The 16,439-nt window shown below is 42.9% G+C and overlaps 3 protein-coding genes across 4 annotated transcripts; 2 read left to right on the forward strand and 1 right to left on the reverse strand.

The window, feature by feature from the left end:
• Positions 1–1,073: 1,073 nt before the first annotated feature.
• Positions 1,074–3,034, forward strand: LOC127786215 (uncharacterized). The gene is made up of 4 exons (XM_052313556.1): positions 1,074–1,846; positions 2,266–2,365; positions 2,411–2,647; positions 2,963–3,034. Exons 1-4 carry the CDS (start codon positions 1,074–1,076, stop codon positions 3,032–3,034), a joined length of 1,182 nt encoding a protein of 393 aa, XP_052169516.1.
• Positions 3,035–3,494: 460 nt separating this feature from the next.
• LOC127753461 (protein FAR1-RELATED SEQUENCE 5-like) lies at positions 3,495–7,190 on the reverse strand. 2 transcript variants are annotated; one of them, XM_052278940.1, is made up of 6 exons: positions 6,803–7,190; positions 6,015–6,482; positions 5,512–5,897; positions 4,950–5,407; positions 4,607–4,871; positions 3,495–4,506 (listed from the first exon to the last, which is right to left on the reverse strand). In XM_052278940.1, coding segments are annotated over exons 1-6 (1,935 nt in total). In that variant the 5' UTR covers positions 6,805–7,190; the 3' UTR covers positions 3,495–4,150. The 2 variants fall into 2 exon arrangements, with proteins under 2 accessions (XP_052134900.1, XP_052134899.1); XM_052278939.1 differs by lacking the exon at positions 6,803–7,190 and having other exon boundaries at positions 6,015–6,763.
• Positions 7,191–13,314: 6,124 nt separating this feature from the next.
• On the forward strand, positions 13,315–14,437 carry LOC127753333 (uncharacterized). Its single transcript, XM_052278814.1, has one exon. It carries the CDS (start codon positions 13,326–13,328, stop codon positions 14,259–14,261), a length of 936 nt encoding a protein of 311 aa, XP_052134774.1. The 5' UTR covers positions 13,315–13,325; the 3' UTR covers positions 14,262–14,437.
• The last annotated feature ends 2,002 nt before the right edge of the window (positions 14,438–16,439 follow it).

Genomic DNA, 16,439 nt, shown 5'->3' on the forward strand with positions numbered 1-16,439 from the left:
TTCTTTTCCATGCTTTTTTTCCGCTCTTTTTATTTTTTTCATGCGTGTTTTTTTAGTTTATACGAGCCATTTTTTCGCCACTTTCTTAGGAAATCGGATGAACTTTTTTTTACATGTTTTTTAGATTTTTTTATTTTTCGTCTTTTATAGGAATCAGACATTTTTCCATTTTTATGGGAATCGGATCTAGCTTTTTTTCACTTTTTTTCACCTTTATAGGAATCGGATTTTTTCACGTTCGGATCTACGGTTTTTTTGCCACTTTGTGGAACCGGATTTTTTTTAGTTGTTTTTCGCTATTTTTTCCTTTTTTAGGGGAATCGGATCTACGGTTTTTTTTCCACCTTTTTAGGGGAGTCGGACTTTTTTTTTTGTTGTTTTTTCACTATTTTTTTATTTTGACGGACGAAGGAAACGTTTTGAAAATTTTGAAGTAGTAGAGATTGCTGACACCAAAATCACCAAAACTTTTCTACTATTATAAAAATTGAAGATAATTTTACCTGTACTCTGTACTCTGGTACGTCATCCGTGTATGTGTTGGTTTTTAACCGTATTGAAAAATACAGTTCGTTCGCTTTTAGAAATCCAGATCTATATTTGAGCTAGGTTTTAATTTCGTTCGCTTTTGAAAATACATAAGAAGTCGTATAAGAAATCTCTTGAAAAAAACTCACATGCTAACTTAACATGATTTAATCTCTTGAAAAGAAAAACTTGCATACTAACCTGACATGATTTTCTAGAAAAATATATATCCAAGCGAATTCTCACAGTGAACAATAATAAGATTAAAATAGCCTTCACCAGTTGCAACGCGCATATATATATATATATATATATATATATATATATATATATATATATATATATATATATATATATATGATGTGCGCCGCGTTGTGTTTCGCTTTTTTGGCAGTTCGATCGATCTTATCTCGTTTTTCTTCTCCGAATCATCTTCCACAATGCATGTTGGACCAGACGCGCCAAGTCGATGAACGAACAACTCGCCTGCTAGATCGGTATATACACGTACATATATCATTGTAGGTGTTGGAATTTGAATCATCATGGCGGCGGCCGACCTCCTACCGGACGACGTGCTGGAGGAGATCCTCCACCGCCTCGCCCCGTCGCCGCGCAGCCTCGCCGCGTGCCGCGTCGTCTGCAAGGCCTGGCGCGCCGCCGTCGACACCCGGTGCCCGCCCCCGCGCCCGGACCTCCTCCCGCTCTCCCTCGCCGGCATCTTCTTCTCCGGCTTCTACTTCGCACATGAGTACCTACCGGGGTTCTTCGCACGGCGGGGGCACCATCACTGCGACCGGATCTTCCCCAAGCTCGACTACCTCGACGACGCACCCATCTCCAAGCTGGAGGCCATCGACCACTGCAACGGCCTCCTCCTAATGCAAGAGTACATCGTCAACCCGGCCACGCGGCGGTGGGCACGGCTGCCCCCGACGCCGGAGTGGAGCCCCGCGGGATCGGACTTGGAGGCGGTGGTCACCGACTCATGTCGCGAGGAGTACCTCGTGTTTGACCCAACCGTCTCGCCGCACTACGAGGTGTTCTCCATCCCCGAGCTTGTCTTCTGCAGAGGTGATGACAAAGACAATGCCGAATCGGTGGTAAGACAGCATGAGTGGCCGCCATCGCCATTTGTCGTGCAAGTCTATTCGTCGGCGACGGGGAGGTGGGAGAAAAGGTCGCTCGTCCGGCGAGGGGAGGCCGCCGGGACCATTGCTGATGTGCACTACTCATCTTGGATGGCAAGTCACCACCTCTACGGCGTCTATTGGCGGGGTGCACTTCACGTTCAGATGAAAAATAACGATGTTATAAGGTATTAGCTTCCTCTGTTTCATATTATAGATCATTGCTTTGACTTTTCTTTTCGAGTTAAACTTATTCAGGGTTGATCGAATTTCTTAACAAGAGAGCAAGCACTCACTCAAGCTCATTAATTATTTGCTCATCGTTTTTAAACTCAAGGAATAAAAATAAATTAAATAAAAACATACAATCAGTTTGAGAAAACAAAGAGCAAATTGATTTATCTTTTGCTTTAAGTAATTATTAATTCTTTTCCTATCATTTTCCTATCATTTGATTTATTGTTAAATATATTTTATGTAGGCATATAATTTTACATATTTCACAAAAGTTTTTGAATAAGATGAACGGTCAAACATGTACTAAAAAGTCAACGGTGTCAAACATTTCGAAACGGAGGGAGTATTTGCTAATTTGTTGGTTTTGCAGAATAACCTTGTTAGATGATAAGTATCAAGTGATCAAGTCACCAAGCGATATCAATCTAAACAATCATCCTTATATTTACCTTGGAAGATCAAAGAAGGGGGTATGCTGTGCATCAATTGATGACAAACAACATCAGCGTCTTCAGGTTTGGCTGCTGCACGAAGTACTGCTTGGTGGTGATCAGATGGAGTGGATGCTGATACACGACGTCAGTCTCGAGCAGATCATGGCAGATTTCCGCTGGAATCCTGAAGCTGTTAAGCCATGGATCAAACATAATACGTACCGTGGCGAGAACAAGAATAATGAAGAAATATCAGAAGATGAATCTCCTGGTTGGGACTCTGAGGATGATAGCATCGTTGTTTATACGGAAGATATGGTACGATGGGACATGAATGGATACACTTATATCCTTGGACTCCATCCTTTTAAAGAGATTATCTTTTTATTTAACTCACATCAGGATAGAGTATGGGCTTACCACTTACACAGCTCAAAGGTTGAATTCTTGGGTATGTTATGGGTAGGCTTTTCAGAGGAGATAGGGCGATCATTTTCATATACGCCTTGTTGGATTGGAGATTTATCTTAAAACATTTTGTTACTAATTTATAATAATCCATTATTAGTATACTCAAGACGGATCTTCGTGGTCATATGGCCATCTTGTCTCCGTAGTTTCTTTCATCCACAGGTGTATGACTGGCTATGGGCTTCGTGTACATGGCGTCGTTGCATGGGTAGAGACGATTATGGTGTTCTTTAGAAAATTGGTCCTTAGGATTTTTCTTTGCTTCACTGGTGGGCCATCTGATAAATGGTGAATGGCTTATAAAGATTGTGGTTGCGTTGACAGATGGTGGCGTAGGAACAAATCTAGTTCGGGATTGGAGCACAGCCTCTCTAATGTTTACTTAGGGGTTCTATGGATCTATTATTTCGGATGTACGAATATTATGATCTTCAAAAGCCACTATACAATTGTGGTTTGTCTGAATTTTTCTTGGTTCTCTGTTTGTCCTCTCTTCCACTCGTGACAGGATTGGTGAGAATCTGGAACAACATAGGGTGGCTACGGTTGTGATGGATTGTTATGACCTGAGATTGGTTGAGATGAACAGAGAGAAACAGAGGAGAATAGTGAAAACATAGTAAATGAGTTGTTTGATGGTATTTTGTAGAATAAAACTTTATCAGTGGCAATATTTTAGAACCCACGCTTTGTCGATAGCATGGAATGGATTATCTTTAAACTAAATGCTTCGTTCTAACCTACGTATAATGAGTTGCATATATACATAAATCTCTAAAACATGAATTCAAGGGTCAAGCGATATTTTTTCGGTCAGCAATTGGCCTCGCGCATATATTTTGAATCTCCAGCAACAATCAAATGGCCAACAGTACACCATATCACTAACATCCAAATTTTCAAACACACGTTACTGAAATTGATCCAAACAGTTTTGGCTATAGACATCGGCTGTATTCAGCCTTGAAACCTATTCCACTACGACATATCACTGCATTGCAGCTCATTCCGCATCAGATTCTACCATGTCGTCGTTGCTGTCCTGTTCAGTAATGCCCTCCCTCTCCAATTCATCCATAAGGCTCCTACCTACACAGGCCATGCCGCGACCGCCACCCCTTCCACTTCCACATGGTCTCCCTCTCCTCCCTCTACCCCTGCTCATTGCCTTCCTTACCTTTTCGAAGTTTGCAGGATTTTTTGGGCAGGTAGTTGTGTAATGGCCATCCCTCAGTCCACACCAGCTGCACACCCTAGTACAGAGCTTCTTCCCCCTTGCACCAAGTGATACATTCTCTTCTGGACCTACTGTCCGCTCTTTAGTCTTTGGTTTGGGTGGTGGTTCTTGGCTTATGACTTCAGTTGATGTGCCCGCACCATTGTTGCGTGCAACGAGATCATCCCTACATGCCACGCTGTCTGGAAGCATCTTTTTTCCTTTCGCAGCACTTTAAGGGCGGCCATGGCTATTTCAAATGCAACCCTTGACTTACTACCTAACCGTACAATAGCCATTGCCTCAGCTAGCAGTGTCTTTTGTCGGTAACTTTCTTCCACACTGTCAGGTCCAGCTGTAACACGGTCACGCCTGTCAAATGACATGTCACTTCTGGCTTTCATCGTGTAGCGTCGGAGCACATACTGAGGTGGTATCTTCTCGACCTGAGCATGGATGAATGTCCGAAGAAGGTGCGTGCATAATAAACCTAACACAAATAAGCAATTTACCAGCAGAAACAAACAATTCAGCAAGCTAAATTTGTTATTATGTATCTCGGACTGGAATCAGAAGAGTTTTGTTCTTACCAGTATGTTCCCACTGCTTGCACTCACATTCATAACGACCTTTCTGAACGTCCGCTAACACTTTAAATTGTAGTTGGCACCAATCATGCTTCTCAGAATGCTCCATGTCCAACACAGTCCACCTGTTTGTGTTGCCAATGTCCATGTCGATCCTGAAAGCTGTGCAATCATCCAATGCCTCCTCGAACAACTTGAACACAGCTCTTGTGTACACCCTTGACATCTGCACCGCGAATGACCACCTTGTCTTTGTTATCAGCATGCCCTGCATATGCGATGGTATTAAAAACAAAGTGGCCCACTAGTCAGCAGGGAATGCAAAAATAGGCAACGATATACATACCAAACAAGCCCTGGTCTCAGCAGCCTCCTTCGCTTCCCGTGAAATTATGATATCAAGCATCCTACGCGCAAAACTGTGCAGATTGGTTTGGTGATCGACGAAATTTCTCTTAACTAGTTTGTTCACACTCTCACTCTGCTGAGTAGATGTCATCCTGCCACAGTAGTCCTTCTTGAAGAGCGCTGGGATCCATCTGTGCCTTATTTCGTACAAGTTTTGCAGGGTCACACTATCCTGCAAATCAAACTCATCAATGAACCACGACCACGCATTTTCAAACTCCTGTGGGGTGTATGTCTGGTTCACGCACAACAACAATTCCGATTCAATGCGATCGTCCCTTGCATACAGAATGTTGAGTGCCTCAGAGTGATTCTTCAGTATGAGCCACCTGCACAGCCTATGTATTGTCTTCGGAAAGACATTTGTTATGGCCACCACGATCACATCGTCCTGGTCTGCAGATACACAAGATTAGTGAATACTTATCTTATCAGTTCACAATGTGTTTACTGCTGAACCATGAGCTATTGTTGACATAAACATTGAAGGAATTACTTGCCTGTTAGCACGCATCTAGGCGAGGGGCAATCCTCCATACAGTTTTTGAACGTTTTGAATAGCCATTCGAATGATTCTATCTTCTTGTCTCGCAGTAGTGCACAACCAAACAGAGTGTCTTGTATATGGTGGCTTGCTCCAACGAACATCGCCAAGGACATCCCATATATGTTCGTCTTGTATGTCGTGTCCAGAGTGACTGCATCACCAAAGTCCGCATACTCGGCCTGACTGCTAGCATGGCTCCAAAAAATGTTCTTCACCACACCATCCTCATCGAGCTGCATGTCCCAGTAAAATTTAGAGTTCTGCATCTTGCATTCACTGAAGAAAGCGAATAGTTTGTTGATATCATCCGCCATCTCCGCGCGTTTGTTAGCAGCCCTCCTGTGTAAATAAATATCACAGATTCAATATGAAACTGTAGGGGGTTACTGATGCACCAACACAACATGCGAAGTGACAAAAAAAAATATTCAGCACTTCAACAGCACTATATAATACCTGATTTCCACGTCCGGTGATGTGAATGGGACATTTTCCTGACCTTCATGCATGTTTTGGGTAACACGACACTCTTGCACCGTGTCAGCTCTGTTCCTATGCGACCTCATTTGTTTGACAGCTGATGGCGCTGGCGATGGCGTCAACGGGTGGTTGTGCCCTATAACGACGACGTCAAAAACTACAGATGACAATTTGCCGTCAGTTGTGACATTCTTGATTTTAACATATGCTTTGCAGCCAGTCCTCTTCGATGTCCGTTTCCTCTCCCTGTTCGCCTCATCGCCCCTGTATTTGTGCCTCCCCTCCCTTGCGCAGCATATCTCCCGTATCGTCCGCTTCAATCTGCTTTTCCTGACATCAAAACCTGCATGGCATGCGTATTTCTCATAGAAATCGTAACGCGTGATCAAACGATTCGAACACCATCCCCTCCTTCGGCACCAAGTCAGAACTAACCCCAGGTCCCTGCCAGTAGTCAAATTTTTACAATCATGCATACGGTGAAACTTCACGCTAACAGACTAAACAAAACAATGCTTAATTGCTTTCAGTAAGGCCTTGTTCATTTAATCCCTCACCCAAGGGGATTGAAAAGGATTCGAAGGGGATTAATTTCCTAACTAATCCCCTCCAATCCCTTCCTCATGGGGATGGATAACTAGGCCTAAAATGGATCCGACTGTGCAAAATAGATTGGAATGACTCCGATGCACAACTGCTATCAAAAAAATGGATCTGAAATGGGGGTTTGTGGGGGGGGGGGGGGGGGGGGGGGGGGCGCTCACATGGGTGTAAACCATCGATCGACTCGGGGTCGCCAGATCCGCCGGCTGCGGAGCACGAAACCGTGCCGCCTCCACGCTCCTCAGTGGGATCGACTCCTCCTCGCAGGTGCGGCGGCCATGGCACGCCGACGACGTCGTCGGCACATCACCATCGCCGCCGCCGCCGCCGCCGCCGCTACGCAAGCGCGAAGCGACGGGCAAGGCGGCGGAAGCAGATGATGGAGAGGGTGGCGCCAGGGTCGGGGCCGAGCACGGCGACTCCGGCGATCGCATACCGGCGGCGAAGTAGGATCGCCGCGGACGGAGGAGCCTTTGGTGGTTGTCTTCCTGGAGCGACACGAGACGACGCTCACATCGGTTTTTACTTTTTTACCCCACGGTCAATTGTTTTGCGGGGAAGTTACTGCTCTTTCCGTTTTTCCTGTGGAAGCGAGCGTATTATACGGGATTTTTTCTTCATTTTTTGCGAAATATGCGGATCTATCTGACGAGGAGTCGAGGAGCAGTTACGCAAATAGTTTTTCTTCACGATAATTTTTTAATTCATGTATTTAGAGATATAATAAATTATGTGTTCAGCAATTTTATGACCGGTATCTAAGTAAACAATACATGCAGCAGTACTCGCTCAGTTTGTTTGTCCATGTTCCCAACCTCTCTTTCTCGATTTCCGCGCGTACGCTTTTCAAACTGCTATTTCGGTACGTTTTTTGCAAAAAGTTTCTGTACGAAAGTTGTTTAAAAAAATCATATTGTTCTATTTTTGAAAAAAAAAATAGCTAATAATTAATTACGTGCTAATGGATCGCTCTGTTTTCCGTGCAAGAGACAAGTGTTCCGAACATGTTCTCTCGATCGCAGCCTGAACAATAGCCTCTAAGCTATTTTCTAGAACATGATACTCCATCCGTCCCGAAATATTTGACGCCGTTGACTTTTTAGCACATGTTTGACCATTCGTCCTTCGTCACGCTGCTGGCCGCAAGGACGGTGGTGGCGGGGCGCTCTCCCCACGAGTAATCCTAGTGGCAGGGACACCCATGGGTACTCAGAAGCTGCAGGTTGCGGGAGGCCGTGGTCAGGTGGTAAGCGCGGCAGATCCAGCCACGTCGGAGGTAGATCCGCCTCGCCCGACGGCGGATCTAGTCCCCCCGTGGCCAGATCGAGTTGGAGAGGTGGCGGTAGCGGGAGTGGTCGGCGGTGGCAATGGCTAGATCCGGCGAGAGGCAATGGCTGGAGTAGTCAACGGGGTGGATCCCCCCTTCCCTGAGGCGGACCTATGGTGCAACCTAGTGAGGCGCGGGGTGGGCACGGTGGCTGTGGCCAGTGGAGTAGGGTGGTTCCGACGGCGGCGAAGCTCACGCGACGGCGGCGACAGATGCCGATACAGCACGCACGAGGAGGCGCGACAGGTGGCGGCGAAGGCTGACGCGGTGTGAGGAGGTGCGCCGGCGATGGCGGATGTCAATGCGACAAGGGTGACACCACAAGGAGACTGGCAAAGCGGTGGGCTCTGATGCAGCGGTGCCCATGCACCGGTGGAAGTTAGATGGCATTGGAGCAATGGTACGTCAACTGTGGATAGGCTGGCGGCTGGCGACAGGTGAAACCTAGCCTGGCTTTGGGCGGGTCAATAATGGTGGCATTTTCGAGCGTCACTCCCCCTCTTGAGGGTGTTGGTGTGCCGTCTCATCCTCTGTAGTGGGACTGCCGGGTGAAACCCCAGTTTGGATTCTTTTTGAAACCTCGACGGCGGTGGTGGCGGCTCTTTCGTCGCTTCTCTCCTTGGAGACGTCGTCTAGGCAACCTCTTGCTGAAACCTCCCAAACATCTAGTGCAAGCTCGCTCTAAATTCAAGTCCTTTTGGGTTGTCGCCTTAGCTTATGCAAGTTGGCCACGTCGAAGGGTCTAGGGGAGAGCGGTTCTTTTCTTCCCTGTCACCCTCTCTCCCTCAATCCCAAAAATAAATATGGATAGAGTGGGGTTTGTGTTGGTGGTAAGGGTTGGGTTTTGGGCGATCTCGGTTGTAGTTCCTTTGTTGGTCTAGCGATAGCCGGTCCAATGCTAGCATTCTCTTCGGTCTTTGTGTTGGTGATGACGGGGCGTGGATGGTGGTATATTTTTTTCATTTTCCTAGTCACGACCACGGATCAGATCCGTTATCTTAGTAATTTTTTTTCATACTCTATCCTTTAAAACAATCAAGGTTCACGAAAAAAAGGTCGATGTGTAGCACCAATGTCAGATCCAAATTATCAAAGCAGCCATACTATGTTACTCCAGAATGAAAATTTCTCGTCTTCTGAATGTAGTACTTCAATTTTGTTGCATAACGCCACATTTCGGACAATTAAGAGGATCGCCTCAAGTGATCATATCGAAAACATCGATGGTCACATCAAGAACTATGAAAAGTTTTATTCAAACTTGTTGTGTCGAGCACAAAAGTCTGCAAAGCTTGTCACATTATCCAATGATCGGAGATGCTTAAGTTCAATCTTAGGCCAAAATTCTCAGATTCCGCCAGTTGGCAAAAATTTTTAACAATGCATGTCATATCGAATATACATACACATATTTGAAGTATTAAACGTAGTCTAATAATAAAACAAATTACAGATTTCGCCAGGAAACCGCAAGACGAATTTATTGAGCCTAATTAATTTATCATTAGCAAATGTTTATTGTAGCACCACATTGTTAAATCCGTCGAATCCGAATTTATTAAGCCTAATTAATCCATCATTAACAAATGTTTACTGCACAATTAGGCTTAAAATATTGGGACAATTGCTTATTTGGCTCCGTTTTGAAGTCTAACTACCAATTTGACTCTACTTTTTTTAGTTTACTTATTTGACCCTGTTTTTTTGAAAAACGAACCTTACCCTGTTTTAACTACACCGTTAAGATTTGATTTTTAAAAAAGAAAGAAATATAATTAAAATCCGTAATACCCAAAATACCCTTGGGGAAACCATATCCATTCCTAATCCTATCCACATGTGTCTGTCTCTATCTCTCTCGTGCCGGCGTCCGGCATGTTGTGGCGGCGGCGCTCGTGGAGGAAGGGGGCGGCGCCGGCGGGAAGAGCATGTCTCTCTCTCGTGCCGGCGTCCGGCGAGTTGCGGCGGTAGTGCTCGTGGAGGAAGGGGGCGGCACCGGTGGGAAGAGTATCTCCCTCCCTCTCTCTCTCGCCGGTGTCCGACGAGATGCGGCGGTGGCACTCATGGAGGAAGGGGGCAGCGCTGGCGGGAAGAACACGGAGGGGATCTGCGCCGGCGCCGCTCGTGGAGGCAGGGGCAGCGGCGGCAGGAAGCACGCGGAGGGGAAGGAGCAGCGTCGGCTCGCGGAGGAAGAGAGCTAGCGGCGGCACCGAGCCTCTGCGACGGCGGCGGTGCGTGGTGGAGCCGCACGCGCTGTCGGGTGAGGCAGCGGCGCGTGGTGGAGCGGCGCGCGCCGTCGGGTGAGGCGGCGGCGTGCCTCGCGGAGAGGAAGGCGGAGGCCGGCGGTGGCGGTGACGCATGGCGGGAGCTCGCCAGTGCGCGGGCAAAGGGAGGAAGGGGGACCCCGGTGAAGTGCGAGAGCTCACCGGCGTGCGGAAGCCAGATGGCTGCCGGCGGTGGTGCATGCATAGAGGAGAGCTCGCCGGCTCGAGGAGGCCAGCCGACGGCGGCGCGTGCACTTGGGGAGGGAGCCACAACCAAATAAAAAAAATTGGTTGAGTAAAAAAATTTTAGAAACTAGGGTCAAATAAGCAAGGGTGTAAACGTCTTTTTTTCCGAGAGTTAACACCGTTAGCTTGCCTTCACGGAACAGGGTTCGGTCTGATCTTCATTTTTGAAAAGAAGGGTCGAATGAGCAAACCATAAAAAGTAGGGTCAAATTGGTAGTTACCCTCCAAAACAGGATCAAATGCGCAATTGCCCCTAAAAGATTCGTCTCGCAATTTACATGCAATCTGTGCAATTGTTTTTTTCGTCTACATTTAATACTTCATGCATGTGTCCAAACATTCGGTGTGAATGGTGAAAAATTTTGTTTTGGAAACTAAACTCTGCCTTACTTCTGATTAGTATAACGACGACCTAGTCAGCAGAAGCTCATTAAGCCGTCTCCTCACATTCTCAAAAGTCATAGACTACGTGACATCTTAGACAAGCAATGCTGCCATGGCACTTGTGTGATCGTCCAATTCCATTCTTTTGTTTTTGCTAATTATGGATGGAGATTCACACATAGACTTCAATATATATCTTCTTATTTTACATTTGGTTATTTCTTATTTTTGTTGGTGTTTTTAATTTTATTTAAACTACACTGTTTTTAGAGTGTTAGATTGTAATAATTGGCTATAACTCTTCTGAGCAAAGGCCGGGATATTTTCTATTCCATTATTAAAAAAAATACCAAGAGTCAAATTAACATTATTAGATTTGCACTCCTTAAAAAAATGATTTGTAGTGTTCATCTATGAATATATTGTAGGTATAGACGAGTTCAAAAAGATAGATTTTAATCAATCATTAAAACATTTATTTTATTTTTAATTAATAAAGTAATAGCAGCTAAAACACTATAACTGATAAAAAATATTATAATTATATGCATACATATTCTCCCCTTCGACTCTCTCTTATTTAATTCTTTGGTCTTATAAATTTTAACTGATTAATCAAAATGATTAATAATTAGAAAACTAAATAATTACATTTTTTAAGTTATATCCTACCTACTTTTAGTTTACTTGAATTTGTTTTATTTATAATTAAATATATAATTCAAGATCTATATTACCCATATTTTATGTTATTAAAATAAGAATTTTTCATTTGAACATATACACCAATCCTTTACAAGTAACTAAATACTCCCTTCGTCCCAAAAAAAGGCAACCTGGGTAGGGAATTGACACAACCTAGGGCTATGAATCTAGATATATGGATGTAGCGTACTTGACCCATATGGACCCATATAGGGCTTACCTTATGTATCAATTCTATTTCACATTCAAATCTGCGTATCAATTATACTTATAAACTATTATTCACCAATCGCTGAGTCAAGATTATTGGCAAGGTGATTGTTTAAGAAATTGACTATCCGAGATCGGAGGAACACCTATCCTATCAAGTTGTAAAGAAGAACGGAAACTGGCAATATTGATTACATGACATATCACCTTATAGCAGTTAATGAACACAAATAACTAAATTAGTTGTACAATCTCATGAAATAAAATAAGAATTGCATCCTCATGACTTTATTTAAATAAAAAAGTATAAGTATAAAACAACATGAAAATAATAAATTGAAAAACCTCAATATAAGAATGCGATATTTCAAAAAACATGACTATATGCACTATGGCATATTAAATCAGTCTACATAACAAAAATTGATTAAACATCCATATAGCACTTTTAAGTAACCATGTATCATGTCTTAAAAATTTGAAAACAATTCAACTTAACTCCATGGATTCATTGTTTTCATCAATTAGATCTATTTTAAAGGACCTTAAGTCGAGACATGTCATGTCTTAAAAACTATAAAAACAACAAAAGAAATTCCGAGATAAAACAAAACATCTTATAAAACATTTTCACTTAAATTATTTAGAATAATAAAGTCCCTCCTTCTCCTCCTCCCTCTCACATGCAGACATCACTGCCGTCCCCTTCCTTATTTTTTTAGTTATTAAAATAGAAGAGAACCAATCAATCTTGAAACAGCTATAATTTTTCATAAGCTACACGTCCGGTTACTTATATGTTTCGGTTAATATTTCACCCTTATAAGTTTCTCAAACATGTCAGGTTTAATCTTGTTGTTTACGTGCATTTTGGGTTGAGTTAGCCATGTGCATGTGTAGGGGAGTAAGTCACAAGTGAATGCGTGAGTGAGTTAGTTAGATCAGTGACCATGATCTGCATGTGAGTGTTCATGCAGCTGGCTTGGAGGTGCGGCCAAGTTTGTGGAGTCATGGAGTAAACTGTGGATCATTTAGCTCACAGCATGCATGTGTTAATTAGTTAGTGGTGCTTTGCATGCAAGTAGGAGTGGCTTGCATGTAGAGGTGAGTGAAGTGTATTTGGCCGAGCTGTGCGGCTGAACGTGGCATGGGTTGAGGGTGAGCAGTTGCTTATCTAAGCATGTAATCAGTTTGTGTGTGTGAGATGAAAAATACAAGTGCATTGGTGCTGGTGTGCAGTGCCAAAACAAATACATCTCTTGTGCATTTAGAATCTTTCATTGTGTGTTTTAGCCCCAATATCGTGCGCGTGTTCTTAGTGTTTGGGCTAACAAAACACAGTCTATGATGCATGCCCACACGAATGCGTGGGCTACCTTCCTAGTTAAATATAAATCATTCATTTTCCATGACTTACGAGTAGTTGTACGCACACTTTTTGCAATTGCAGGAGAAGCAGCTATGCATGTTCATACATATATCAAATACATATAGCACCTATATTATGCGTCCTGCAGATCTTCTCTAATTTCCCAATCAAACCATCTGATGTCCAATCCAAAAAACAAGTCCATGAAGATCATGTTGGCTGGCGTTCCATCCCTCAACAACTATGATCACCGGCGGCGGGGGCATGGGAGAAGCGACCTGATCACCGTCAAGGTGATGGCCATTTTGCTTCTGCTGATCTCCACTCCAGCCCACTCCATCGGCGGTGTCGGCGACGACGACGACGATGTGGAGTATGTGGAGATAACGTGCTACATCAACACGCGACCGTTCGACTACTGCTTCGAGCACGCCTACCTGTTGCTGTCCGACAACGAACATCGCAAGACTGTACATGGTAATCACCCTGTCCTTGCAGCCAAACGCAGAGGTCAGGATACTTTCTCCGCTCCACCGAGGAAGTGGCTCAAGATGCACCTTGTCGGTCGGAAGCCTCGCATCGATAGGTGCACGATAGCCCTTAGATTCGATACCATATACCTGATGGCATTCAGCACTAATCAGAACCAGTGGTACAGCATGTACTCTGGGTTCCCAATTGCTCACACCAGGCTCCCCTTTGATGAGGATTACTATGCTCTTGCCGGGGGCACATGTAATCTGGTTACTGTGCCATTGGGGAAAGAATCTGCGCTGGATGCAATACACACCCTTGCTACATTCGATGGAGAAAGTGCCAATGATTTGAAGATACCGCTGGTGAAGTTGAGGATAATGTTCTCTGAAGCCCTTAAGCTAAAGCCAGTGCGTTTAGCCTTTTCTAGAGATTGGAACGAGGAAACCCACATCACCAAACAAGACACCGGCTACATTGGATGTTGGCCCCTAATGTCGTTCAATCTGGTAGCCTGGAAGAACTCTGGCTACGTGTACTGGAAAAGCGAGAAGAATTTGGAAAACTGCCTTGTGAACACCCCATGGAATGCCTCAGAAGTGGGCGATCTTCTCATGCGTCCAAATGACGAGGCGATCTGAACTGCTATATATGTAATTCTACATATATTCATGTTTGCGTGCATAATATTCTGTTTTAATTTATAAATGTCGTTCAGAATATATTGTTAGGCTTAATTTCTGTGATTGTAGTCTAATGCAAAGACCAAGTTTGTGTTCTTCTGTGATGTGCGACTTCTTTATAAGAGATATGTTATCATTTGTAAATAATAATTCCTAATTAATAATATCTCAAACTGCTCTTATATATCATTCCTCAAATCGACTATCCATCCATATTTAATCCAAGATCACATCCCCTAATCCACACACAAGTCGGCGTGTCCCAAGTGCAAAGGAGATGAGGAGGACCTCCATTGCAGGACACCATCTTTCAGCCGCCTCCGCCCGACTGCCTCCACAACCTTTCCCCCTCACCCCCGCTGCACCATTGTGGCTTCTGTGATATGGGTGAGTTCCATGCATTATTTTTTTTAAGATAATGAAATAATATTATGGTTTTTGCTCAACGAGTTACATCCAATCATTACAAAATCCGCTCAACGACCGGTGTGTTCCCATGCATGGCCACTGGGGTTTTTCTTGTGGGAAGAACTTTGTTGAACTATTCAACTAGCAGGAAGAGAGCATGCATGCATCTCAGATCAGCTAGAACTAATGAGGTTTAAAAAAGGTAGCCATATAAAGGTCGTTTGGTAACTTAAGTTTCATAGGTTAAAACAAGGTAGCCATGCAATTCTCCTTTGCAGATGGTTCAAATTATGTTAAGAAGCCATGCCAAAAAAATTGATAAGGACGATTTGAGTATCAATCCAAATTGGCCATTTAACCTTTTGCTTCCTTCAGCTTTTTGCTCTGCCCTGCCGCGCAACTAGATCGTTCTGTATTCTGCAGCGAATACTATGGCTACTTAGGGCCTTTGTATTGAAGTAGGAAGGTAGCCCGCGGATATGCGCGGGCATCTTATTTAACGTGCATGAAACTTTATTACGAATGTCCATGTGTGGGTGGCTTTCTATCAAAAATATTCTTTTACTTTATCCTAAACTAAAATTGAACTTATTTAATGTACTTTGAATGATGGTTATGATTTTTCCTCTAATTACCCTTGCAACATATAAATTCTGAACTAAAATTACTTTAAACCGTGTAGTTTTTAATTAATAATAAAATTTTGTGTCGAAACAATAGATGTGTTTACTATGAATGTCCATTTTTTTGTTAGATTCTGTTTGAAATTTTAGATATATTCATTTTATTAGTCCTACCAAAATGTTTGAATATTTCTATTTAAGATGGGTTTTAAGCCCAGCAAAAAAATTTAGAATTAGATAAATTTTGTTCAATTTTCATTTCATTTCTTTTCATCTTCATCTTTTATTTTTTGTGGGAGAATTCCACTCTATGAGGCATCCTTGAAATGCTTTGATATCTACAATTCGGGATGAAAATATAAGTGGGTTTATCCTGCAACCTGGTATGGGGTAAAGGCATCTGTTCTAAATTATATCTCTCTAATTAAGTAAGAAAATTTAAAATAGAGGTCGTAGTATTTTTTTTGGCAAATTACCACTAAATTGGAGTGTCATGTAACAAAAACATGTTTATTGTTCTATGCTAGATGTCAGGAATTCACGATGTACCGGAGCAAGTTTTACAAAAAAAAGAAAGAAATATACATGATCTTTTAATTACTATCTAAAATTGCCCTTTATATTCCTAAGGCAACATCATGGTTGTTTCGCTGTTAAGATTCCACCAATGTTCTTAGTAAGATCGGTATGTTCAACTGACCACGTGACTTCATAGAGCACATATATAATTTAGATGCTATGATTATTTTAAGATTATTTATTTATCTCTAAAAAGATCATTTATTGATAAAAGCATCAACATCAAATTGTATGGAAGAATAGCTCCTATATACATGTTGAGCAAAAAATAATTAAGTCGATAGAAAGTCGTTAGATGTCTAACGGGATATAGGTAATGGGTCTACCAGTTTTGTGAAAAATTAAGGTGCGATATTTTTTATTTTTAGTGAGAAATTTTAGTATTTTCTTATATTTAGTGGAGGCCTCAATATGGATGCGGGTTGTAGAATGTAACTTTTTTGTTAGCATTTAAATATAGTCAATATGGTTATTAAATTATTGATTTCACTTAAAAAATAATATGATAGTTCAAACATATCATAAG

The sequence above is a fragment of the Oryza glaberrima genome, chromosome 10 (genome assembly GCF_000147395.1).
Source record: "Oryza glaberrima chromosome 10, OglaRS2, whole genome shotgun sequence".
NCBI lineage: Eukaryota > Viridiplantae > Streptophyta > Magnoliopsida > Poales > Poaceae > Oryza > Oryza glaberrima.